Genomic DNA, 27,672 nt, shown 5'->3' with positions numbered 1-27,672 from the left:
GTATTTTCCTTGTTAGTTTCTCTAGAAATGCAAGTTTTGGTGCTCTACCAGAGAAGCAGTCTTCAAAGGGAGTTTTTCTTCCTCCTCCATCGGCAATTCAGATTTATTTCTTACAATTTATTTTTTATCAGTTTATAAGGAAGTTGCCCAGTAGCAACAAAGCTGTGAGCTGTTCTCACAGGGTGCTTACCAGTGTGAAGTTCAGAGATGACATTTGTGTGAAGGACAGGCGTGGCTTTTGAGCAAGAACACCTAGATTTGGTAACATAGAATCTGATGAAAAAAGGTACAGAAATAGGCGGCTTAGTATGGGCAGCCTTAATGGTGTTTGTGTGGGTTCAGGGTTCCTCATGCAACTATCATCTCCACCTTTGGGAGTTGACATTGTTGTGGGGGCATTTCTGTCATTTTCTCACTTTCTAATAGTGAGAGGACCAGAACTAAATCTGACAGCTGTGTTGTGGTTGCCAAGTGACTATCTAGGAACAAGTTTACTCATCTTTTCAGTCTAAATAGGCACATAATGCTGCATGAAATTTGGGCACAGCTATACTCCACAAAGCAGGCAAGCCTCAAGGTGATGTTTAGGGGGAATGGCTATCTTAACACTGATTTCAGCAGGTCTCATCTTCTCTGGCTTTGTCCATTAATGGCTTCACGGGCTGGAGTTGTGAGACAAGGAAGACTGGGTGCTGCCACCTAGGGAGAAAAAGCTGAGGAGAAGGCTTGAAATTCGAGGCTGTTCTCTTGCTGTGAGCAGAAAGCTGCTGATTTTGCGGTTTATGTTAGTTATACATACATAAAGAGTAGCAGTTCACTTCTCAGTTATCAGGCTATTAATTTCTATATTGCTATATGCCTCACTGCCCACTAAAGTTTCTGGTTTTATTTCTTAGTTTAGCTGTTCTTCCATTGCATAACTAAATATCCCAGACCATTAGCTCTCTCACTCATTGGGTCAAGAAACATCAGTTAACAACTATTCCTCACCATAAGGTGTTTTTATGGTCACCTCCCATGCATTAGGTGCTGCCTGTCATGGCCATCTGGACAACGTGACCTTCAGATCCCAGTTTGCAAATTTATCTTCTAGTTTCCATACAGGTCTCAATCAGCCTGAGCAGTGGGATGAAAAAATACTGTCCTTCCCAGGCCCAAACTGCAAGCTTCAATCCTGCTGAAGAATCTTCATTGTTAAAGTAAGGATGGCAACACGGAGCTCTCTCCTGTTCCTGTTGCACGTCCTCCGAGTTCTGTTTTTTCTCCAGTCTGCCTCCTTTGAGGAGGGGAGCTGCATCATTCCTAGAGCTGTTCAAGTTACCTGCAGTAATAGGAGAAAAGAAACGTAAAGCAGGATCATCTGGTTCTAGAGCATCGCATCACTTTAGCTTCTATGAAGGAGCTGAAGGTGCAGTTTAGTTCATCCTAACTATCAGTAAAAGGACTGCTTGAAAAATGTTCTGATGGTTTTCATGTGTCTATTTGAGTTACTTATCTAAACTTATCCAAAAGAATTCATCAAGCTGTGGAAATGAAAACAGGCAATTCTTAATCATAAGATTTGCAGCTTTCTACTGTAGCTCCTATTCCTACCCATTTCAAAGGCTGTGCCGAATTTTGAATGTTAAGGAAAACTCTTTCATGCACTCAGCTTTCAGCATACATTGGGCAGATTTACACTCCCAATTGTGTATTTCAGTAGTTTTCTCACTCATTATTTTAAGTCAATAAACTGTATGTTCCCCCTACCCCCCCCCCCCTTTTTTTTTTTCCTGCAGATTTCGCTTGGCAAGATTCTGACATATACCATAACCTTTCCACGAACTGGAAAGATTATCTTCTTTTTGTTCTTTTCTGCTATGCAAATATAAAGAATATAAAACTTGAAAGAAAGCAAAGAGATGATTACAAACAGAAAAGGAATTGAATGGAATAAAAATACATTTTTTTCAAAGCCCTGCATTTGGAGTACTTTAAGAACCACAAGGATGAAAAACTAAAATACACGTTTCTATACCTTCAATGATAAAACACTGAAGATTCAGTTAGGATGTAGAAATTATATTCTTCTACTGCCAAGAAATTATATCACTTATTCACTTGTTTATTTATCTTGTGTCTAGATGAATGTCTAAAATTACTAGATGTTTCAAGACTTTAATTAAAATACTTCTATTTTTATGATGAAAAATTAATACTGTAGGATATTAGTGGCTTTCCCCAGTAGTTCCTGTTTATAATTTGGTTCCTTCATCTCCAATAGACTCATACAGCAGGACACGCATGTCAAAGAGAGCAATGTCTAACCTCTGCCCACAAGAAGGATGGGGTTGCAACTGTGGTGAGGTGTGACTGTCCTCTTGCTCTTCGTTAGTTTGTCTCATCTAAAAGAGGCCTGATGGACAAAAAGTATATGGCATAGAGAATAGGCAGACACAAGCTACATTTCTCAAGACATTTGCTATTTCTTAAATATATGAGGGCTTTTTTTTTTTTGGTGAAAATAAATAGAAAAATTAGGCAACTCAATCAGCCTTGTCAGGTGAATATTAGGCAGAACTTTGTTTTCCCTTTAAATAGGAAAGGGTGGGTAGTTTCTCAAAGTGATAAAACTGCAATCTATGGTCTCGTAAAAAGCCCTGTATTTTTGCTTAATATGCAACATTGTTTACTTGATATCTTGGACAAGCCATTGCACGTGTATTTGGAGGGAGCTAAGTTTAAAAAGGTCTTTCAGTGTGCCAAGAACAGATCTGGGATAAGTATTTGACTGACTCCAATGTCAGGTCCGCTCCTTCAACTCACAGTTCCTTGTGCCTTCATTGTATTGTTTTTATTTAGCTACAGAGATTAGCAGGTGGCTTCAGAAGAGCTAGAAGTGAGCTCAACATCTTCAAATCTAATAATCTTCAGTATCCCAAAGGAGGTATCCCAAAGAACTAGTATCAGCAGACAGATGAGATAAGGTGTTTTGGAAGACTTCACTTACAAGAGCAACTGTTTTGAAAAAGCTTCTGAACGTCTGTGAGGTGCTTGGACTTGTCTGGAACTAGTGCATAGCCTTGCTAACATTTCTGTTCCCTTCAGGCAGATTCATCACTGATACGAAGATTAGCACGTGTGCCTGCTTTTGTTATCCTGGAAAAAAATAAGCAGTAGGCCTATGGGATTGCTAGTGTCATGATCTGATCCTTGTTTTAAGTGGCTGATAAAGTCCTTTCTTTAACCTAAATGTCTTTAATTCTTCTGAGATTGAGCAATTGGCCCTGACCAGGAGAACAATACATAAATTGATACATAAATTAAAAATGGTTAAGCCACATGATACTGGCTAGTCCTGTATAAACCGTTCTGCTTGTTTGAATTTATGGGGGAAAAAGGCACAAACCTGATTAGCTTGAACATCAAGCTTCTTGAAGATCCAATATCACTGGGTTTTATCAGTCCAATTTATGTTGTATCATCTGTTTTTTTGTAGGTAACATAAAAGCATGAAGTCAGAGCAAACTCTGTATTGTGTGTTCTAGGTAACTCCGCAGAAATGCACTTGGGGCCAGCCTCTGCTCCCCATCAGATGGGATCATCCAACAATACCAAGAGCATACAGATCTGCCATTAATGGTAGCGACGTCCTGCGTGTATTTGCTGCCCTAGTCAAAGCAGTGCTGACAAAAATGTCTGCAGCCTACATCCCAGCAAAAGGGTGCACGCACCAGTGTCCTGATTGGTGCCGGGTGCCAGAGGGATGGTGGCAATCCAGTTCAGCAGGCAAATGAACTGGCATACATTTGCTACAGAAAGACTATGACAAAACTGTGTCTTAATATATGTGATTAACTGTGATTTTAATATATGTTAATGGACGTATACACAATTTCTTTTTCCAAAGCTTTTTGTTCTCGTGGTCAGACTGTGGCATAGCACAGTTCGAGGTCACTCTCCATGCAGGATATGCATGGATATTTTGCATTTAAAATATATATTTAGATCAATGGAAAAAACAAAAACAAACAAAAAAACATGACAGATAATATGTACCTTGTGAATAAAAGCATCTACCTTGGAGCTGAGCATGCTTCAGGTCAGCAGGCTGACATCACATGTTAAGTTTGTAATCTGATTTTTTTAGTAGTTGTTGTTGTGCCTCTGCAGAGAGTTCCCAAGTCCCACAGAGCAGTCCCTCCCCGTCCCTACCTCGGCAGCGCTGGTTAGTGATTTGGGCTCTGACGGGACTTCAGCAGCAGGTACCGCTCAGCCAAAATCTGAGCAGGGAAGCAGCACTTTGGAGACAGAGTGTATCTGAGAGGCTGTTCAGGCACCCTCCAGAGCAGGCCTGCCTCCTCTCCCAGGTAATTTTAGCGCCTATGGCACCACACCCCACTTGGAAGGCGAGGATGTCAAACAGGTTGGCTTTCCCTCAGGGGAGCGGGTGGAGTAAGCGCGCGCTGGCTCCCTTCTCACTGGCTCCCCTGCTCTCCGCCTTCGCCGCCTGGGCGATAAATACGTTTCTTAGTGGGCAGGTGGCACCTACGGTGCTGCGCGTGGCTTTGCCACAGTGGGGCCGTCTGCTTCTGTTACCTGTCCTGCACCAGACTCGGTTTTTGGGGACGTCTCTCTGTTCCACAGTGCTTGAGTGGGATGGTGAGTGACCTAGTTGGACAGAGCCCCTGATTAAAAGCGTCCCCTCAAAGCTTTGCACTGCCAACGTCTATCGTCATTGCCTGGAAAAAAATCGGTGCAATCAGAGCGCTGCATAGACGACCATGGGGAAATTCAGAAGAATCCTTCTCTTGTGCCTTGGCTTTCTTCTAGTCCACGTAAGAGGTAAGTGACCTTTGCCTTGACTTATTTCTAGGGTGTGGTTATTAAAAATGAAAAACAAAACAACAACAGAAAGCTAAACCCCAGCCCCTCAACAACTACACTTGTTTATTTAGAAATAATCACTAGGATTGTTGCTTTTGTTTCATGAGAAGCGTTCGAGAATATTTAGGTAAGTACTTCTGCAGTTTCTGCGGCGATCATTTCTGATGATCTATGATCACGCTGATTGGAGTTTGTTTATTATCATTCCTTATTTTCTATAGTGTTGTTCTCCTAAAATTACCAATAAGCTTGAACTCGAGAATATACTTTTTCTAATGGAAGCTGTAAAATGTTTCCAGAAAGGTCCATAGCCAAACGCTTACTTCATGTTTTTAGAGCTTTCCTTGGTTGTTGATATTTCGCAATATATTAGGTATATTGTAAAAACAAATGCTGCTGCAGTTTAAGATGTTCAGGCTTTAATACTGGTATTGTTTTATTAACCTTAACCAACATATTCTTGAATATATAAAATCCAGACACAGGCATGCATATTTCTTTATATGCAGGAGTAATGCAGAACTGAATACATTTTGTACATGTATTTTGAAGAATGAATAGCAGTTGGGGAAAATGTAATCCATTTGTATTAAGTGTTTGTTTTGAATTCTAAAGTAATTTTCTTTTAGCAAAACATTCTGTAAAAATTCATTTTGATATCAAAACAAATAGGATTGTCCTTGCGTGCACCTGCCATGTAGCATACTAGTAACATTTCCTTTGTCATATACAAGTACTAATGCAAATACTTTTAGAACAGCGTTTGACTGCAGGAAGAAGCCAATCATTAACCACTAGTTATAAAGTAGATGCTGCTGCTCTTTCTCTTACCAGTCTGGTTGTAAACGGAGTCCCTGGGAGATCTTGCAATGATGAGCAGTGGGAAGAACCTTGCCTTTAATTAGAAATGGTTCCTGTAAATGTCCCTGAAAACATGGTGAATACTTTGATCATAAAATTCAGTGGTTGCTTCCATATACTTATTTTTTTTTTTTTTTAATGAGGAATTACTTGGAGGTCTTCTGCAAGTAATGTGTCACAGAAACATCAGAGCAGCAGGACAGTGATGGCCTGCCCCACAGTGTGTTGTGAACAGTGATGATTCACACTGTCTCTCATTACTGGCATGCAGTCTTTCTTGTTATGGAGAGGTCTCATGCTGAATATTTCTGCTTAAATAATCTGAGCATGTGCAAGTCAATTTCCATATACTGCATCACATTAATTACAGGCACAGTCAGGCTAACCGTTCTTACTTTACACATGTGCTAATTTAGAGACAGTTCAGGCCCTGCTTTGGGGGAGAAGTCATTGCTACAAGCTGCTGAGGGCTTTAGGCACAGTATCAAGCCTGTGGAAACTATTTCATCCACTTTTGAAAAGCAAAATGAATTATTTTAAGTCTATTGCTACAGCCACTGAATTTTATCATCAAAGTTTTTACCATGTTCCATGGACATTTACAGGAAACACCTCTCAGTCCTAGTCAGGACATCATATGAGGAAAAGCTTGGGCATGCCAGTGAAAAGCTGGTCTAAGTCCTTATGGTAGGAAAGTCTGTGGCATGATTCACCCAAATGGGTGCATATACGTGAAGCCTGCACTCTGATCTAAGCTGTAAACCATTTGTGGGAGCTGCTAGAAACTGCCGTGCCACTATGGCCAGGCCAGATCGTATCAGTCCCCTTACGATCCAGAGTTTCCTTTTTTCAGACTGTATTCAGGTAGTTGGCTGGACTGGCTTGATGCAGAAACATGGCATAACCAGGGACCACAGTGCTCAAGAAAAGTGAGACCTGATATAGTTCAGAAACTTGCATGCTTACTGTGATCTTCTATGCTTTTACTCAAGCGCTTTTGTCTTTTGTTATTTTCAAGCTTAGGCAAGTTACATGAGTTCTCCCACAAAAGCTGAGCTGCAACAGCTAATTGCCTGAGTTGCTTTTAGCCCAACCCAAATGAAAGAAACTTCACTGAAGCTCACACTGATGTCACAGGTCAATGACTATGGTTCAGCTGACCTGTGGTAATTCAGCTTCAGCTGTGTTTACACATCCCACTTAGGGCATGGAAAGACACAGCTTGAGACCTAGTCCCCCAGTGTCCCCCAGTAAGTGAGGCTGTGGACCTCTTTGAGATATATTGAATGTCCCATTTGGGCAATACACTTCAGTTTTCACCATGTGTGTACATGTCAGGGAGAGGCAGTCTGACCTGAGGTCTACCTCCTGCATGAAGCTGGGACTCTTGCTCAGACTTGACTGCTCAGAAATGCTCCTCGGGTTCCCACTATAGGTACAATCCACGTACCCATGTTCTTTAAGACCAACTTATAGGTCACGTCGTTAGTTAGTAATAAAGACAGCGCAAAGGTTGATGATGTTTAAGACAAGTTAAGTTTGCTCCATCGGATGTTGTGTGCTATGTAGGTAAAGGGAACAGCGTTTATTGTTAGCCAATAAACAATGTACCACTGTCCACCTAAGGTTTACTAAGATCTTTGACTCAAAACTAATTGTGATAATTATACAAGCACTTTGCAGGGAGAAAATTACAGACCTGTTTGGATTTCAGGCACTATATGACTTAGTTTTATGAATAATGTAGTTTTCACTGGAGTTAAAAGAAAGAAGGGGAGAGATGCAAAGCCCAGTCCTATTTATCTTCTTCTATTCCATCAAGCTCCTGTCCTGACCATCACTGTGTGAGGTCCCTGTGTACGTGCAGAGGTGCTCATGGTATCACAGGGATATACCAGACAATGAATTCCCTAGTTGCTGAGTACCAAAACTATTTCACTCCCAATAGCAGAGCTGCTATCCTCTGTAGGCATGTCAGCACTGCCATCCCAGGGTGTGACTGCAGTTTGATAGATAGCATACCTGAAGTGTTTGAAACACTAATATCAGCAGAGCTGTCGCAATGCCAAAGCTCAGGAAAAGCTAACAACCACGGTGTTTACTCAGCTTCTCTAGTTCACTTTTCAAAACACTGCTGCCACTTTGCAAGCCTGATAGAAGTGCCCAAACTGCCTGTTTTCAGGCTGTATTTTTCCCTCATTTGCAATGGCAACTGCCGATCCTTTTCAATCCCACTGAGGGCAATAAATTATTAAATGCCATAATTCTTTCAGGATCAAAAATCAGTAAAAGTACGCCTCCAGATTGTTTTGATCTTCGCTTTTAACTCTAGAATCTTCCTTCTTTTCCATGTGGGGGCTAAAATCCATGTTTGTTAATGGAAAATACTATCTAAAATCTGCTCTGTAGTACAGTATCTCATGAAGCCAGATAGGTCATCCCAGCTGAAAGTGAGATAGGCCATCCCAATTGAAAGAAGTAACTTGAATGAGCTGTGAAAATATAATGATCCAACTTCCGCTGTGTATGCTTTGTTTGACATCAATGGATTTTGGAATTCCTGAGGAATCTATAAAAAAATGTGGAGCAACAATGCTCCAGATTAAATGAAAACAACAGCCAGAGTATGCACTAAGATTAGCAGACAAAATAAAGCAAAGTCCCTTCTTGTGTCCAAGGTCTTTCAGCAGTGGAGGAACCAGGCATACACTCCTCACACAGCCCTGAGTTAGCAGCCACAACCCGCCCCCTCCTCCTCGGATCACAATCTATGTTGCGGCAAAACTGCAACTGCTCCTTGCAGGTTGGCATCTGCAAGAGGCAGAAATTGAGATACGAGTCAGATATTTCCATTCACAAAGATTTTACAGAGCAGCTTGTTCCCTGAGCATGGTGTTATCAAAGAGAAGGCTAAATCCAGCCCAGGTTTGCGGAGTGTTCTGCACGCCGGGAGTCTTGGCCTCTGTTCCCTCTGAGGGCTCTGCTGCCAGATCCTCTCCCAATTTCCCTGCTTTGAAGTTCAGGTGCCAACTAATGCCCCATCTCTCTTTGCCCAGGGTCATTCACAGAGGCTTCTCTGTGCATTCCAGTGGCTCCTTCATCTCTGTGAAGGGATTTTAATTGTTTCTCTCGTTTAGTCCAAATGAGAGGAGGGGTGGCTCTTGAGACTCAGCAGACATGTTGTTGCTGGACAGACCTGCTTGCTGACCTCCAGCAACTCTTTTCAGCCCTGTTGTTTTAAAGAAAACACATTGTTAATGGCATGAAATAGAGAGGTTGTAGGCCTAACGTCTTTGCTGTCTTGCATCTTGAAAGCACAAGCAGAGAATGCGTATGAGACACCCTGGCCACCCACTTTGACTTGGCGGTGTTACTAACCCCCGGGACCCATATGCAGATGGCGTACTGTGACTTCAGGAACACAGGGTTAGCTACACAATAGAATTTCTAAAAAAAAAAATTAAAAAAATTTTGTTTGTTGTCAGTTATGGAATAACACTACCAAGATTTGTGCCGCCCTTCCAGCCTGATGACGAGCTAAAGGTAGTACACGAACTCTAGTACTGCCCTGGTGATGGAGGTGGGATGAGAAGGCACTCTGCGAGCAACAGAAGAAACAAGGCCTGGCGTCTCCCTGACTTCCTGCATTATCTTCAGCATCCCCTGTTGTCTCTAAACTACCACCGAGGGAATGTGAGGATTAGCCAGTGGGTGCTCAGACAGTGCCTTGTCACCCTGAGAGCCAAACACAGCAGTTGCTTGTGCCGCACCACAGCATCTCGGTAGGAACCCGCATACAGGCCTCTCTCTGGGACCACCTCCCTGAGCAGCTCTCACGAAATGTGACTGTGGTTAACACTCGAAATAAATGGCTGAAATGGGATGGCAGCTTCATGAACCACGCATGTACAGCAAGATGCTTTGGCTGAACAGCCCACGCCATGACATAGGCTCCACTTCCCCGTGACGCAAGGCTGAAAATCTCAGTTTCCATGTTCTGCTTCCATAAGATGCAGAGGCATATAGTGCTGCTTCATTAGAGATACCAAATCCTTTGCTCTGCCAGTAATTTTACAGGACAAACCAGGTTATTCTGCACTCACTCTGAAGCAAAATACAGAAAATTATATATATATTAGATTTTTTGTATGCGGGCTGCATCACATCATAAAGAACAGTAGCTACCTTTGAACAGCTGCTATTTGTCCATGGCAAAGTAAACACTATAAAAATAGAAGTTATTCTTTAGTGTTTGATGAGACCATGCTGCCCAGACCTAAAGGAGTACTTCCAGACTTGCTTTATTAATATATCTTATTTGCTGGTAATTATTTAAATGTGTTTTTGTATGAATAAGTGAGAGAGACTTTTAATTTCCCTTGAATTCAAAACATAAACAGAAGTGGCCTAGCAAAACACATGAAACCAATAATCAGGTCCATATGTTGTGGTCTATAGACTGGAACTTGGATCTAAATTACAGATTTTAAAGCACGCTCATTTTCCGCCACGCCATCAAGGGGCTGAAATGGCAATCATTGTTTATGGAATGAAAGGGCCGTGGTGGAAAAGAAAAGCTACAGTAACCTCATCAGGAAATATGGATCATGAGAGTACTACATCAAAGAAACAGTACTCACTCACTGAGATTTCGTCCGAAGTGTCCACTCTGGGGCGTAAACCTTTACATTCTTCCACAACTTTTCTTATATGAGTAATTTCCTTTAAACAAACCTAATTACTTCCTGAGTAAAGTTGGACCAGTAAACGGGGATGTTCTGAACCACAGACTTGGGAGAATACATACTATTTTCTCATTACAGGGAAAATAAGTGTCATGATTGTATAATAATCAGAAATGATCCATACAAGGAATAACTTACCATTTCTGCTAAACAGAACATAAGTCCCATGAGTGAGTTAGGTAACATATTGTTCCTCTTCAGATATTTTTTTCTCACTTGTGAGTCATTCATTTCTTCCTCAGTCTCTGCCAGCATCATAATCTTTTAAGCTCATTGTATTTGCAGAACAATTCTTATTTAATTATGTTGAAGAAACCTTTTTTTTTTCTCCTTGTTTTCACATAATGTTAAATCAACTTATTTTCTCTTTCTAGCTAGCTCATGTGACTATTTTTTTTTTTGCTTTCTAGTTTATTTGTAACACAGTTGATCTTATCCCACTCATGACTGCTATCGATGCACTGAAAGCCCATTAAGTTAATCATCTCAATGAGAAAAAGAATTTATCTAACATATATATGCACATTAAAGATGTATGCCCGTAAGATGTATATGCACATATTAACACATTTTCTCATGTATCTAAGATTCATTTTAATTACTAGGCTATATGTATTAAATGCCTGATAAGTTCATTTCATTTGACCTATAACCTGACTGTCATTTAACAATATTTAAGCTGTCTTGGTTCAATGTGTGTCATTTTAATGGCCATGAGCTTTGTTCATATGGATGCAATGCAGGACTGAGCCTACTTACTGAGTTTCAGAATTGCAGATTGATGCCGTGGTAGGGTTTTGACAGAAAAATTTTGACTACAGTCATAGTGACTGACAGGTAACATCGACCTGCAAGAACCTGGCCTTGTTCTGTGTATAGTCTCCTCAATCTGTGGGAACTCTGACTCTTGAAATCAATCAGTTACACAGCTAAAAGGCAATGGATCTCTTTAATATTTAGGTTATAAATTCAATCATAGGCAAAAGATGCTGCTGTCTGGAATTTAGTTACTTGGATCACACTTTCAGAAAGCTCATATGGGCAAAAGTTAATGAATATTAAGTGTGTGTCTGCCTGAGGACATGATTTTGCAAGGAAGTGACTGCCTTGGTGGGCTAAGGTGACCTGAGCTCCATGTTGCTTTAGCAAGACGTGCCTTATAATCAAGGGAACTTAGTAAGAGCTGCCTTGCTATCTCTGTGGCAAAGAGCAATCATAACACCCTCTAGAGCAGAGCAAGTGGACTGACAGTGATTTTATATCACCAGCCTTCCACACATTGTACTAAAAAGATTAACAGAAAGTATGGGCACTGGTGAAAGCAAGTGTCCTGCCTGAAAGAATTATGCCTGTAAAAATAAATGTAGTAACTCCGCAGTTTGAGTGATAGTGTTTTGACGCTTGGCTTTATGGAGTCCATTCTCGCCTGCGTGGCTGTCACAGGGAAATCTAGTGGTAGCAATTTAAGCCAGGTCTACACTTGAAACTTCTGCTGGCACAGCTCCATATGTTTGGTGGAGATGAGGGAATTACATTCCAAATAAGCCTGAAACTGCCAGCAAAAGTCCTGCTGTTAGTATAGTTCATTGTGTTTGAGCAGCTCATATAAACATCATTAAAACATCTCCTTTCTCGATACAAATTGTATATCCATCTGGAAGTTTTGCTTTCTTAGCTTAGCATTTCCTCATTTGCAGATAAAGACTGTTCTGTGGTGTCAAGCAGGAGTGTATAAGCATTTTCTAAAATAATACGTCAAGAATAATTGTGGACCACCCAACAAAAAACAATTTTACAATAATTTTATTTCTCAGTACAAACAGGGATACTCCCAGAAGAAAGGCTAGAAATGATGCCAAGAAATAGCATATTAGCCCAAAGCAGTAATAACAGAGATAATTCTGAGACAGCACATCCTGCATAACTAATTTTTTTCATAACTTCATCCGTGTTAAAAATAATATATATATATAAATTTATATGTATATATAAATCCAAAGGAATAAAAATGATTTCTCTCTACTGAAATTTCTTTCATTTTCATCAGTAAATTTCCAGCTGTTTCTATCATGGAAGCTGGTCCAGAAAGGCGATTTTTATAGGTGAAAGTCAAATTTCTTTTGGCCTGTTTGTTCTGTGAAGAAGCTTGTCTAATTAATTTCTGATGCCATTTATCTTCAGAGTTCCCTGAAGTGACTGCAGTTCCTATTGAGCTAAATATTGTCTGAGTCTCTAATGTGTGTTTGTTTTTAGATCCACCATTTTGTGGATGAAATCTGGGCTGTTCAGCTATTTAACCATCTGTTATCCTCCAAAATTAGATTCTTAAAATGTCTAGGTGCAGCCTCAGAAATGGTAATGAGCACTTAAAATTCTGCTCCACAACATTTTTCTCCTTGCGGCCATTTCATGTTATTATCAGAGGAAGTCAGGATGGAAGTCCAAGCAATCTTTTCAGTTTATTGGAATATCATTTACTATGCTACACAGATGTCCACATACTGCCCATCTGTCAAGGCTTATATTTACACAGCCAGAGAGACTTCAGTGTAGATTCCTTTCTTACTCCCAGTCATTCTGTGTTAGTGTCTGTTTCTTTTTATTATTTGATTTATCATCAGAAATAATTAAAAAATCAACCTGAATAATTTCTGCAGGAGATTCTCAGGCTTCTTTTCTTCTCTTCTTAAAATTCTGTCAGTCTTCTATTTCTTCCTTGCCATCTCAAAACAACACCTCTGGTCTTTTCCCACCTTTTTGGAGCACACATACAACAGAACAGGGAAACCTAGTTTTTCTCCAGGAGAAGGGCAGATGCCAGTAATCGTTTCAGTCTGCTGTTTTGCTTTGGTTCTCATGCAGTTGAAAGCATCTGCATCATCTTGTCTTCATTCCACCATCCCTTTTGATTTGAGACCTCCATTCTTTAGTTTTCTTTCCTTCTCCTAACTTCAAAGAAATATTACACCCAGAAGCTTCCCATAGTCGTCGTTCGGCAGATGATTTTGTCAAGTTCTCCTTACAGCATTAGGACCTCAGTAGCTGCTTTCTGTAGCCTTAGTTCCTGCGTGTCAGGACCTGTAACAAAGGAGCTGGTGTGGCCAACAGCTCTTTGGGCTTCCAAAACTATTTCTGATGACTCACTCTGATGAGAAGTGGCATTCCCGTGCAGCAGGGCTCAGATCAGACAGCCTCCTTCAGCTCTCAGGACGCTGATTATGAATGAAGATTTGTCCAGAGGGTAAAATCAAAGGACACTCAGACTGAACTCTTATTGCTGGCACTAAAAAAAATGCTTCATAAAAAAACAAAAACAAAAAAAAAAAAAACACACCATAATTTGAACATATGGGTCTTAAAAGCAGGATGCACTAGGGATGGCATGACTGCGGTGAGGTGGCTGGGCTGAGGTCGAGCACGGACGTCAGCCTGTGTGCAGGGCCTGCCCCTCGGCCTGCAGGTCCCATGGCAGGGGCAGGGCAGTGGCAGGGCTGTGACAGCCCACGGGCAGGCCCAGGGCCAGCAAGGGGTGGTTGTGCCTCAGGACCCTGTCAGGGAATGTTGTCTGAGGAAGCCACTTGGTATTTTTATGCATTTAATTGATTCATATAAAAATAAGAACCTGTCAGAGCATTAGGGTGTTATCCATTTAAGGACCTGGCCGGCTAGGTTGGCTGAGAGGCCAGGGCAGGGGAAAGGGACACTCCACAACCAGGTCAAGCGAAAAGACAGAAAATGGTACCCTAATAACATTAGTGGGATAGCCCTATGCTGTTATCTGCTTTTCCTTTTCAAACATGGGTTTGCCATGCTCTTTTATAGAGATGGTTTTGCTTCAGAGGCCACTCGCTATTTAGCATTCCAGCCTCGTTTTATCTCTTTCGTCAGACAGTAGCTATAATTAAGTTCACAAACTTACGTTAAAATCCTCACGGGAATCAAAGTGGTCTCACCTTATACTCAGAGTGCTGCTTTCTATTTGAGGATCACACGGTGTTTTATCACTGATAATTAATCTTTCCAGGAGCTCTTTGACACAGACAAGAGCTGTTACTGAAGAGCAGTAATTAATGTGGGGAACGCCATGCAGCCTGCCAGCACCCGCAGAGCAGCGACCGACACCGAGCGCTGCTGCTCCGGGGCGGCTGTGACAGCCTCCATCTGCTCCTCAGTTTCCCTGCTTGAACAACGCCACTTTTCTTGCTGTGAGGCATTCGAGACCTACCGAGAAAAACACTTCAGTCGAAGGCTAGGTACTAAGCCTTTCAGGCAGGCTAATAAACAGACGCAGATCAAGAGACTTGCTTGACAGACACGTAAAGCACACCTGCTTAGGAAAGCCATGGCGCATGGTGGCTTACCATGGACTCATGCATGCTGAGCTTTGATTTGGCATGCAAACCCAGGAATGATGGAGTTTCAGTCCACGTGAGGACTAACAGATACTTTCTCTACAAAGAGGTGAGTCACGAAGGCTGCGTATTAAAAGGACAGTGGCAGACTGTAGAGAGTGGAATGGAAATCTCGGATGAATACCTGTTTGCTCAGTCCAAAGTTGTATGCTCTGCTTCACATATGTTAAATATTTTCCAGTTTTATTTACCTGCTAACTTTGAAGGGCAGGATACTCATCATTTTCCTGCTGTGACATTTCATGACATCATTGTCACCTAAGACAGAACGTGAAGGATTCTTTTCTCCCTTTTCCTATTTTTCTGAGGTACAGTGGAAACTAAATTAGGTAAACACATCTTTATATATTAGTGCTGGCACATGTTACAGGAAAAAAAAAAGTTGGTTCAGGTGACAAGCAATCTCAAGGCAGGCATGCCAGGAAAGCTGATCTCTAAAACTGAGCTTCAGAGCTTCACAGCTCTGGCTGAGCGTGGTCATTCAGGGCTGCCTGGGGCAGGGACAGCGGCTGACAGCTTGCTCTACGCCAGCTCCTGTTTGGATGGATTTTCCTTTTGCCTCTGAGTGGGGTTCTGGCTTTGTCCAGAGCTATCAGCGGTCTTGGATGCCTGCCTGCTGATGTTCTCTGCTTCCTTCTAGGTCAACGTGACTTTGACTTAGCTGATGCTCTCGATCACCCGGGTAGGTAAATCTGCTATCCTTATTTTCCTATGGCATTTAAATCTAATAACAAATCTTAAGTCTGTTAGTCTGTTCTCTTTTTGTTGAGAACTGGAACACGAAGTAGCTAGTACTTAAGTTAAAAGTCTACAGGTCAGGATAATGCTAGGTTTTTAATTTACATACAACTGGAAAATGCTGTGGTGTTTGGTTTTTTTTCTGTTTGGTTTTGTTTGTTTGTTTGTTTTAAACAAATCAATGTTTTTGCCATTAAATTAAATTTTTCTTTGAAAAAAAAAAGATCATGGCTTGGAAATATATTCCTTCCTTTTTAGTTTCTGCCATGATGCATAAAAATTTATGCAGCTCTCTAGATTTGCAGATACTTTGTTTTTTGGATAAGTTGAACAATTTTAAGATTTTCTTGTTTTTTGGTATGTCACTGGGTCCCACAGATGACATAATTACCAGGAAGCCAACAGTGATCAGAAGACCAACACGGCCTCTGCTGAGTGAGTAATACAGACAATGAACATGTCATAACTGATTCCAATACGTAGAAATTGTCTCCCATGATATTTTTGATTATATTTGCTAATATGCCATAGCTGGGATCATTTGTGTGAATACTAGCTGTCTTCTGTATATAAAGTAAGTACTTTTTTTGACAATTACCAATTACATGTCTTTACTACTTCCAGTAAGGCTTTAAAGCATGATTGGCTACAGATAGCATTTTATTTCCTGAAGATCCTCAATACTTTTCCAGCCTGGATTGACATTCCTGGGGAGTATAAAAAAGGGTAACTGTAGCTAAAAATGGGTAACTCTTCTTCTACTTCTTTGCATTACCTCTTCTTTTAGCAAAAGTATTCCTAATGCTTAATAACAGACTTGACTATTATCTTGTATTGATTGCTACAATGACTGTGTCAGAAAGAAAGGAAACTGGTAAAAGCAGAGAGGACTGAAAGGTTTTAGCTGTAATTTTGAGGATGAAAAATTATGACTTTCAATGAATACCTGTTGCTGTTGAAAAACCCCAACCCCAAACAACAATAAAACCACATGCATATTTATGACAGCACATTTTGCGACAACATAGACATTTTACACCTAAACTACACTGAAGGAAATTTATGACTATCAAGCAAAATGCTTGAATCAGGAAATGTTGGGTAACATTAACCCACACAACAACCTTCAATCTTTTCTTGGATAAATATTCATTAAGTTTTAGATACTTGAAAGTAGTTACATGTTCCACATGATGTTGGTTCACTCTTCGAACAAAGGGGGCAGTGTTTTGTGAATGTGATAGCTACTGAATCTTGCAATGGTTGCATTCTTCCTTCCCACTTGCTTTTGCAAAGAAAATCTTTGTTTGACCTAGGCTAGTAGTATCTGTTGCAATGTACTGTGAAGCCACTGTCCTCTACTTCACTAGCTGTTCTGGCTTCCTTTAAAGTCAGTGGGGAGAGATCATCAAGTCTAGGAACAGTTCGCGTAATCCTAAATGTGGATTAGTTGTCATCCTAATATAGACATTTAAAGTAGGTTACTTGAAGACCTGGAAGACTCTTTCCTCAGAGTTTCCTCAAAGGTAACATATGGAAGCCAAGTCAGAAGTCAATATCTATGGTGATACTGCCCCAGTCAGGTGAGAGAAATTGAATTTTTAAGGACTCCTAAATCTGTTAGAGAGGCAGCAGTGGGATGATTGCCCTACCTGAATCAGCTTTGCTAATTATTGGGAATGAAGAACTCCGTATTTTCCAGACCATTTTGGAATCTCTCCCAGCACTAAAGAGAATTTCAGGGAGTTTAAAAGCAATTAAAACTAGTAAGAAAAAAGTGCTAAAGTAAATTACTGGATTTGGAAACGTGCACAGAGATGATACAGAAGTATGTCCTAACATCTGCCTGATGTTTCATCTTAACTTCAGGGTTTTCTTTGTGTCTCGTTCAGCCAGTATCATTGAGAAGTGAGTGTGGCTGAGATGACAATTTTGGTAGAGTGTGGTACAGGCCATGTCCTCCGCTTCCCAGACGAGAACCTCTGTCTGAGTAGAAGCACTCCTGTGGGTAGTTCCCAACCAGTGTAACAAAATTCAGTAGAAGGGAAAGGTGAAGTGTGTTTTTAAAATCTCTACATACGTTGATTTTAGCCATTCACGCTCATCCTGCTATTAATTTGATTGTCATACACTCAAACCCGCATACTCGGGAGCACCAAGATGTGTGTACTCCAGTAGTCTGGTGAGCATCATGTGCAATGTGGGACAAGGTACACCAGCTACTGAGCCCTTATCCTGTCTCTGTGGTTCTTCTCAATAAGAAATGCCAAGCTAGTTTACGGGCAGATCTTTCATACCCTGCAGGAGTCACCAGCTATTATGGAAAGGTCCTTTGCTTCATAATATTGCTTCCTTCAGACTCCCTGAACCTTAGGCTGGGTTGCTGTCCACTGTCTGCTTGTGCTTGTTTGAGGTATACAGACTATGTCTCTAGTCTGCTTTTTGGGTGGGCTAACAGGAAAAGTAATGGTATGGCTGATAAGCTGCAACCTTTGGCTTTAGAGTGCCCTTCTGCTTTTCTCCTGCTGACAAGTTATCTCTGCTGTGGCCTTATGGGAGCTCAGGCTTGCTGGTTTTCACAGAAACAACGCATTCCTCAATTTTACTGCAGGGAATGGTGACTTTTATAGTCTGTTCTTTTAACCCTTTGTTCTGCTGTTTCTTCTTGTGCTTACAGACACACGTTTCCATTCGTCCTTCATTCATGCCAGCCTCAGCATTTCTCTAACAAATCTCCGCATGAAGGCTCCTAAGTGGAACACTGCATTTTACCTGAATTCTTAATCTTGATAATAAATGGAATCCAATTTGCAATTTATTGCTTCTTACAGTATTAACCTTTTACACATAAAGGTATTTTTGAAATGCAACTCTGCTGGCCAGACCCAGACAGAATTAACACCTGGCTTGACAAGAAGAAACCTATTCATGTAGCAAGAATTTGATTATTTTCCTTCCAAATTTCCTGGTGACATCAAAGCATTTCAGAGAAGTTACACAAATGTTCTATATATATATTTATATATAATGAGACTAGACACTGTTCAAAAGCAGCTTCCTTCTCCCTCTGGATGGAAAGAACACATGAAGGCAGACCTGTGCATCATGATGCATTATAAAGAAAAAAGTATATATTTATAATATATATATACGTGTGGCAATAAGCATCATTATGAAAATCTAGGTAGATTTTGCTTTTTCTTCTGATTTTTTTTCTATCACTCCACATTAACTAGGAGCAAGAGAGGGACAGTAATGTATTTCTGCCTATAAGTCAGTGACCTTTGAGAGCTCACTGTCATTTCCAAACATACCCTAAAATATCACCCACATACTCATATCCACACCGGAACATTGGAAATGGAATTCCTCTTGTTTGTGCACCTTATGCAGCTCATTGACAAATTGTTTATTTAATGGAAAATTCCATTCCAGGCACTGTGAGACACATGCACAGTGCTGGGGAATGGCAACAGCCTGTGATTCACTGCATAACGTGCCTATGCAGACATTTAAGAACATTCTAAAACTTTTATAGTTCAGCCAAAGAAAAACAGATTGTCGCTCAACCTTAGACAGGTGCATATGATCACTTGAAGCACAATTTTTTTCTTTCACCGTGACCCTTACATAAATTAGTTAATTCAATTCTCTCTCCCTAAGTAGGTTTATTACTTCCCAGGATTTGTTCTTGAAATAGGTATTCCGATTTTGCAATGCAACAAATTACACCCAAGCCAAGCATGCACATACAAGTTTCAACTACAGACATAGATGTTAATAAATTTTTTTAATATAAAATAAAATAACCAGATACATTTTAATATTTTAATATAACTGATTTTATTTATGTATCTTGCACATATACTAAAGACGTACTGATCTTGATTCCATTATAAGATTTTTTTACGAAGGAATAAATCCTTTGTATTTTGAGTGGAAAGTATGATATAATTTGTCTATTATTTTGTGGGCAAATATTAAGCTCTGTAAAGTTTTTCAAGAAAAGTGGAATATCTTATTTGAATTTGTGGGTATGACCTGAAAAACAGTTCCTTGTCAAAAATTGTTTTACATTTTCTGTTAAAAGCTAACATTTCACTTCCCTCAAGAACAGTGTATTACTGACTTCTCTACATCTTCTTCCCTTTCATTTTCAGACAATGATCTGCATTTAGGAGATGCTTTTGGTGGAGGTGAGTACTTTCTTTTCTCAGATATGTGTGTTTTTGTTTTTTTTTTTACTCTTTTTCTGAAGTCTGCCTAATTTGTACAAAAAGAGTGGGGACAGTAGGATGGGCTGTGTCCAACTGCCAGCTATAGGAGCCTGCAGGCTGTTCAATCTGTATGGACAGAAGTCAGCTGTGCTTCACATCACCATGCCAGCCCACCACGGCTGTGGCTAAGGAGTGGCCATACTGCCCAGTCAGCCACGAGGGACCAGGGTGGCAGCCTCTGGCGGAAGGTTGAAGACAGCAGATAATGCCAGTAGTTCCTTCAGCTTCCAGAAGGGAATCTGCTGAAGTTTAGAAATCTGAGGTAACAGTGGGGAGAGAGCTGTGAGCTTGTTTTAGCTCTGCTGACCACAAATCAGAAGTGCAGGAAGGAGTGGTTTAGAGATAAGCACTGATGGATGTATGACAGTGTAGGCTTGAGGCAGTCAAGCTGTTGTAACCTGCTGTAACTTCCAGGTATTTCTATAACATCCAAACCTCATACAGGCAGTATTGACAATACTGTATTGAGCTGTGTAAATATATCACATCCAAGACATTGGAAATTTCTGTACCACATTTTACTTGGTGTGTTTGGAGGTATATTAAGGACGTGAAATACTCTAGAAAGGTTCTTGCACACTGAAATAACCTACAGTGCAAGTAGTTTTAAATCAAGGCATAAAATTCCACTTGAATCAAGGCTACACAAAAGAAAATAATATTTCCTAGCCCATATCACAGAGCCTCTGAATTATGACTCCTATTGCAGCTGTCTGTTTTAGTCATATTTCAGTCTTAGAGGATCATACCTTTTACATTGTTCCTTCCCACTTCCAGATTCTCCTCTGACATTTTGTACCTGTGCTGAATGACGCGTTAGTCTGCATTTTATAGAGCGGAATCTAATTTTGTTGATAAGTCCCCTTTTTATGCTGTTACTTCTTCCTGCTCATAGTAATTGTTCCATTCCTGCAAGTTTTTACTGACTATTTTTATGAGAGGATTGTTTTAGTATGTTGATTAAATTATTAATGAATGACTTAAGCATCTTCAGTAATAGCCATCCTCCCATTCCCTTGATTCCCTTTAGTCCATTTTCAGTTCATGTTTTTAATTGATATTCATACGTGGTATAATGAGATTAATATATGTACCTCTATCAATAGCTGTGGTGACATTATTTTCTTAGCAGCTATGACATAGAATATGTCTAATATCTAATAGCTACTAATATCTTGTGCTTAAGGAAGACTGAATAACTGCAGCATCATAATAGAACGAATAATGGGATTGACAGTTTTCCACTTTGGTGTTGAGTCTTAGGTCAGTACACATGGTTCTAGAACAGGATAAGTCTCTTCTTCTATTAAATAGAATTAATTAGGCAAAGTCTGATTCATAAAAGCTTTAAGAATGTGCCTAGAATCTATTGGCTGCAGTAGGCTAAATTCATGCTGAAAGCTGAGCATATCTCTAAATAATTTTCTGAATCAGAACATAAAATTTACAAGCAGAAGTATTATGTTTAGCATCTAGACAAGAAGAAAACGTGATAAAAGTGCATCTGCTATGCATTGTAGGTGAAAGAAAGATTTAAGGAGAGGGAGGGAAAATGTTATTTATTTCCGTGACCTAGCTTTGGTTTACCAGATGTAAATTTGCTGCCTATGTGAGCAGTTAAATAAGCTACTGACCTGGCTGGAAAAGGGACAGCAAGAGGGGGCCCATGCTGTGTATGCAAAGGAACAGCCCTGGGCATCCTACTTGGGTCAGGCCTCGCTGCTCCAGCTCTTTGTGTGCAATTTGGAAACTGCTACTGCTAATCAAATCCCTCTCTGTCCAGCGCACCTCTTCCCATTACTTTGGCAGGAATTAAGACTAAATGCCAGCACAAAGTCCTAAGGAACAAAGCTGAAATCTGAGTACATTTTGCACTGTTTAAGAGTAGAAAATTCATCATGTATTTGTTGAATTCATCATATTTTAGATGAACTAATGTAATGTGATGTTCTTAGTAATACCTGCTGAGGGCACAGAGATAACCTGTTGCCTCCTGCCCAGCCCAGAACAAAAGCTGCTCTCTTGGCTATGTGTAGCTGCACCGCTGACACCTACAGTAGCATACTGTTCTTTCCAGCTGTCAGCACTGATTAACGTTAGGACATGCCAGAAATACATGAAATATTTTCATTGGACATTTTTTGAGTTCTTCTCTTGTTTCAGTTTTGAAAAATTTCCTTTCTGTTTTCTAATTAGATTTAGTAGCTACTTACTGTTGATAGAGGGCTTGCGACTTTTTAACTAGTGACAAGGTTCTTTTCTAAATTCGCCAGAGGACAAATGAGCAATAGGTACAAAATCCCAGGTTATTACACTCTTCATTTACAGCTGTCAGTTCTGCTTGTCCAACCATCTAACTATTTACTATCAATAGGTGACATCCCAAGACAACCTTTATACCCACCTCTTCCACCACGACCAGGAAGCCACAGTAATTCTGGTAAGAATAATTTCTCCTAAGAAAATCTACCACTGAGCTGTTTGGAGCAGATATGTTGAATAGTTTACTTTCTTATTCTTTCTTTATACATAATTTTTATCATCCCTTACATCTATTTTCCTTTTTTATCACTGCTCCTGACCCAGTGTTTGGAAAGACTTTCTGAGCTTTTGTGATGGCACCATAAAGCTTTTCTGCCTACCCCAAATGTAGGATGTTGACTCCTAAGTGGCAGGAGACTAATACTTCTCTTGTTTGTCCTTTCATTATGAATATGTACACACTGAACCATGCTAAGGTTCAACTGACATCTATCGACATGGAGTGCATAACCCTATGTACAAATCCATGCTGAGATATGGATGTGAGATGGCTCTGGGGCATACAACAGGTGGGACTGGGGAGATGGATTTAACCCTATATTGCTTTGAATGTAGTCCTAGACACTCTCTAAATACAGTGGAAGTGGTACATCAATCCTAGCTACTACCATGTACCCCATATTTACTTCTGGTATGATTGTGGTGGTGAGCTGTGGACGTGCCCTTCCCGAGTCTTGCCTAGAAGGGACCCACTGACTTCCCGCTGCAGGAGCTGCTGGGATTTGAGTCCAAACTCTGGGTTCCTAAATACAGCACTTATTTACAAACGTGCATGTCTTCATGCTCAGAACGGGTAGCCAAAAACAGTTTTCATTATCCAGCTTCTGGGTGAATGTGAACAGGTGACTATTTGTGCAAGGCACCTGGCCCACTGCCATGTAGCTGGTGGGATTTCAAAGGTCCCTCACCTTTCCCTAGAACAGTAGAAAAGAGCTGAAGGGGTTACCACTGTTCAGATATTTTTCCAACAGAAATCCTAATTTTTGTCTTGCAGGAGGTTTTAATGACTTAGATCTCGTCGACGGGAAGCCCTTACCACCGCACATAGCAGGTAGTATTTATTTGCCAATTCTCCTTGCAGTTTTTTCCTAATATTTACAATTAAGAGCTGGATGGTTTTGCTTTAGCAGGAATCTGTTTGTCACCAACAGTGTAGCACAAGACTCTGCTATTTTTATTTAGATTAGCCACCTTTCTCCACAAACCACAGCTTTGAGCATGAAGATCTAGATCTTTTGAAACAAATCCCTAAATGCCTTACAGGGCTAAACCAGCACCTTGCAAGATTAATCCCTTCAAATTCAGCTTGGATAGTCCCAAAGCAAGGGGCTTCTGCTGAGAACTGAAAGTAAATGCATCACGTCTATATCTTGACATAAATCATTTGATTGTCTGGCAGTAGAGGATAATGAGAGTACAGTACTGGCCTTCTATTTCCTTTAAATCAGCCTGATGTAGACAGCTAAGGATTACCCTTTCTTTTTTTTATATTCTTCAGATAATATTCTTCTTCAGAAATGAAGTGGCTGGAGGAGGGGAGGTTAATCCTCCTACCAACACCAGTGCGAGTCAGGATTAGAATCAGCAGAGCTCCTCTCTCACAGAGTCCCACTCTAGCTTCCCAATTTCACGCTGTATGAAATCACACTTTGCTGAGTATATACTTTGTTCTCAAAACATGATGAAAGGCATTTCTTGATGAAACTTCACCCTCTATTCCAGGAGAAGAAGAGCATCATTTCAATCACGGTGGAAACACAGGTATAGTAAATAATGTATTCTACAATTTGTTCCAGTTCATCATGAAAAGTAAGAAAATGTTAGCCTTATATAAGTAGTATATATACTAAATGATCTGTATGACACTGTTTTCACACTAGCTGTCATGTAACATAATTTCCAGTCTTCTGTTTAATTCTACTTAACAGATTTCCAGTGTTTCACCAAACAATTCTCAAAGTTTTGCAAAAACACATCTTAGCAGGGAATATGCTTAAGTGATACTATTTCAGTGCCTCTGATTTTTTTTTTCTCTCGTTTTCTACAGATTCAGGATTAATAGCTGGAGTTACCTCTCCTATAATTTCTGCTTTTGTGATATTAGTTGTTGGATCAATAGCTGCCTACACAGCTTACAAGAACAACAAACTTTGTTTCAAACCACGTGGTAAGACAAAATTGGTTTCCCACTTTCCGGGTTCATTTAGCACTGAAGTAGATGGGAATTTTACAAATAAATAAAAAATAAATAAATCAGTCAGAGCAGAGATAGGTCAATGATGACGGCATTTGAAAGTCTACACAATCTCAGTGGTCTCTAAGAGATATTGATAATTAATATGGCTCATCAAGGACAAGCATAGGAAGCCATAGCATGCTGAAAGGACTAAAAGGAATTGTGAAACGTGAAGTCTTTGCAGCCACAGAGGTGACTGAGTGTTGTGGCCCTGAGCCCACAGACCAGCCTCAGTCACCCAGATCAGCCTCACCTGGGACATCACCATACCTCCTCTGGCCAGGGCCCCCATTTCAGCTCAGACCTGGGTTTTCTGTCCTGTCCTGGTCTACATCTGCACCGTGCCTGCCCCAGCCCTGGTCCTGGATTGCTGTTGGGTTTCTCAGCTTGGCCTTGGGCTTGGCTGGTTGCTTTGTCTCCCCCTGAGGATCAGTGGATTGCACATAGGACCTGTTTGTCATCACCATCCCGCTCTGCTTGCCTCTACTATGTGCAGTGTGGTGGCACCCCGCTGGTCAGGCTGTGGCCCAGGCTGCCCTGTGAACGTCCTTTTTGGGAACAGCCCCACTTAGCTGCAATACAGGTCAATTCAAACTTCTAATTTTAGTTCTCTTTTCCATAATGGGACTAACAGCTAAGACATATTTATCACACGATAAAAAGTCCACCAGATTTTTAGGACATGAATGAAATGCAGGATGTGCACAGACAAGTTCCATAGGCATTTCTGGCAGATCCAGTATCTCCCTGGTGCTTCAGAAAGCCTCATCCAGAAGAGGTTTGCTAGACTGAGGGCTGCTAGAGATGCCACGGGGAGCTGTGGAGGGGCCGGGTGCTCCCTGGACAGTGTTACACAGAGGACATTCACCTGGATCCATGGGGGACATCCTCAGCCACAGCAAGGCCTGGGGATGCCCTGAGGGTGGCTGGTCAGGGCCATTGAGGCCTGTTCGTGCCCTGAGGGTCCTGTCATTTTTTTTCCTCTGTTTCTGTAGCTGGGGTGTAACTGAGGCATGATGAGGCAATCAGTGACCCACCTGACCTCTGAAAAGGGGAGTGAAATGGAGGAAAGGGAAAGGCTGCCCATACTTCTCTAGGGGTACAAGGTTCCCCCCTGATGTCTCAAAAGGATGGGGGCAAAAAGAGCATGGAAAGCAGCTGATGTAGAACTGGCATAGCATATCCGTAGGAAAAATGATGAGGAGAAATGAATGAATCTTCATTTTTTTTTAGGTGGGGCTACAGTGTAAGCTGCAGAAATGAAAACTGTCCGCTGATGACAGACTCCTTCAGTTGGCGACATTCAGCCCACAGATCTGACTTTTTTTTTCTGCTTTATAATTCTGACAAAAATATCTTCCTCTGATGAGCGTTTTGTTAAGACATTGCAATACTGTTCTCTTTGACCTGATGTTACTCTTACACCTTGAGCTTTACATCATCAAAGATGTACTTAAAATGTCCAGGAATAGTATTGCACTATCTGATGTGTATTCATAAATGATGGATAAATATTTTGATTCAGAAGTTATTTTAAATAACACAGATATCAAGTATACGAGCTTAAAATTTAATTTAAAGGTTTTGGCTTTGAACATTTGAGTCATGAACATTTTTTTTCTAAATTAGCCAAAATACTTAATCTTTCTGATAGAACAGAAATAAGGAAATTGCCATTTCCATTCATACATTTTGGATTTCTTCAGCATATTTCTGTATTGTCTGTAATGTTTAAGGAAAACTTAAAGTAGTATAAAGGATTAAGAATTTTCATGCCTTTATTTTGTATCTTATGTCTGAATTCTTGCAAAGTAGAAAGAGCTATAGATGGAAAATTCATTCTTAATTTTGAAATACATCATGAAAAGAAAAATACATTGATGAACCACTGTTTAAAATAACAAAAATGATAGGAAAACAAGTTGATTTTATTTATTTATTTATTATTGAAATGGTACTTAGCTCTTCTCAGGAACTAGAATCTGCCATAAATTATGTTTATCGTTTATCTGCCTGCTCCAGGAGCCTATGAAGGCAATCTGGCTTTTTGTTTTTTACTTTTTTTTTTTTTTTTAAGAACCATATTATTAATAATTTCTGTAAAGGAACACTATATTCAAAGGTTTTGGAATCATTTAGAACCAGTCTGTGTCACTTTGTCCTATAAAATCTAAGTCACACCAACTTTTAAATTTCATACATATCCTTTAGCAGAGATGTGGTTGATACTTACAATTTCAGTAGCAATGCTGTTTCATCTTTTCCCCTTCGTTCCTGATCAGCCTGACTGTGTTAGCAAACATTCTTATGTAGACAAAGACTATCAACAAAAACTAACACTTTTCCAGTTTCTCTGTCTTCATGTAGCTAACTGAATCAAAATACTAGCAAATGAATGAAAAGTAGATGAAAAGCTGGCAAAACTAGTAGTTTACTGACATAATTCTACAGTACAGATATTTTAGCTAACTTAAAAGCGTAGAGGAAATCCATGTGTTTTGTCTTCATCTTATACATGAAGGATGCTTTTTCTTACTAAAATTGCATGTAGATTGCATAAACATGATTTTGTGTTTGTTAAATTGTTGAGAGAAAGATGTCATCTGAAAAAGTACACTTTTTGTAAAATAAAATACTATTTTGTCTACATCATACTTGAAATTGTTATGTTGCTGAGGAGGTTACCGAAATCTTTATTTTGATCCTAAAAGTAAGAAATTATAATGTACATCAGTTTAAATACGGAAACACCTTGACAACACATGAAGGAATGAGTAATTCTGTGGCTATCACTTTCAACTTATGAATGGTAACATACTTTAATATGGTTTTCAAGTACACACGCTATTTCTTTAAAAATATAAATTTTCCACATTAATATTTATTAAAAAAATGATATATGTTTTTCCAGGTAGACATAAAGTTTTGATTAACAAAATGTTAAAACATTTTGTACTTTTGATGTCAGCTGCTTGTTAACAATAAAAATATGTACTTTCCTTCTTTCTCTTGAAAATTTTCAATAAACACATGCAGTGTTTTACCCAAGATGATGTGCGGTTTGTTTGTTTTGCTTGTTACTTTATGGAATATATGCTGGCTGATACCTTTTATATCCAAGGTGATCTGTGACCTACTAAAGACTTTAGGGGGAAAAAAAAAAACAGCTTAAGAATCTTTTTTTTTTTTTTTTTTTTTCAGGATCAGTGTCCACA

At 40.0% G+C, this 27,672-nt stretch overlaps 1 protein-coding gene across 1 annotated transcript; it reads left to right on the top strand.

The window, feature by feature from the left end:
* The first annotated feature begins 4,488 nt into the window (after positions 1-4,488).
* Positions 4,489-27,505, top strand: XG (Xg glycoprotein (Xg blood group)). The gene is made up of 9 exons (XM_080587181.1): positions 4,489-4,824; positions 15,525-15,566; positions 16,001-16,057; positions 19,783-19,818; positions 22,274-22,339; positions 23,216-23,272; positions 23,944-23,982; positions 24,269-24,388; positions 25,691-27,505. Exons 1-9 carry the CDS (start codon positions 4,764-4,766, stop codon positions 25,705-25,707), a joined length of 495 nt encoding a protein of 164 aa, XP_080443307.1. The 5' UTR covers positions 4,489-4,763; the 3' UTR covers positions 25,708-27,505.
* Positions 27,506-27,672: the final 167 nt, after the last annotated feature.

This window comes from Anser brachyrhynchus (assembly GCF_964034855.1).
Source record: "Anser brachyrhynchus genome assembly, chromosome: 1".
Lineage (NCBI taxonomy): Eukaryota > Metazoa > Chordata > Aves > Anseriformes > Anatidae > Anser > Anser brachyrhynchus.
This window is presented reverse-complemented; position numbering and strand designations above follow the sequence as displayed.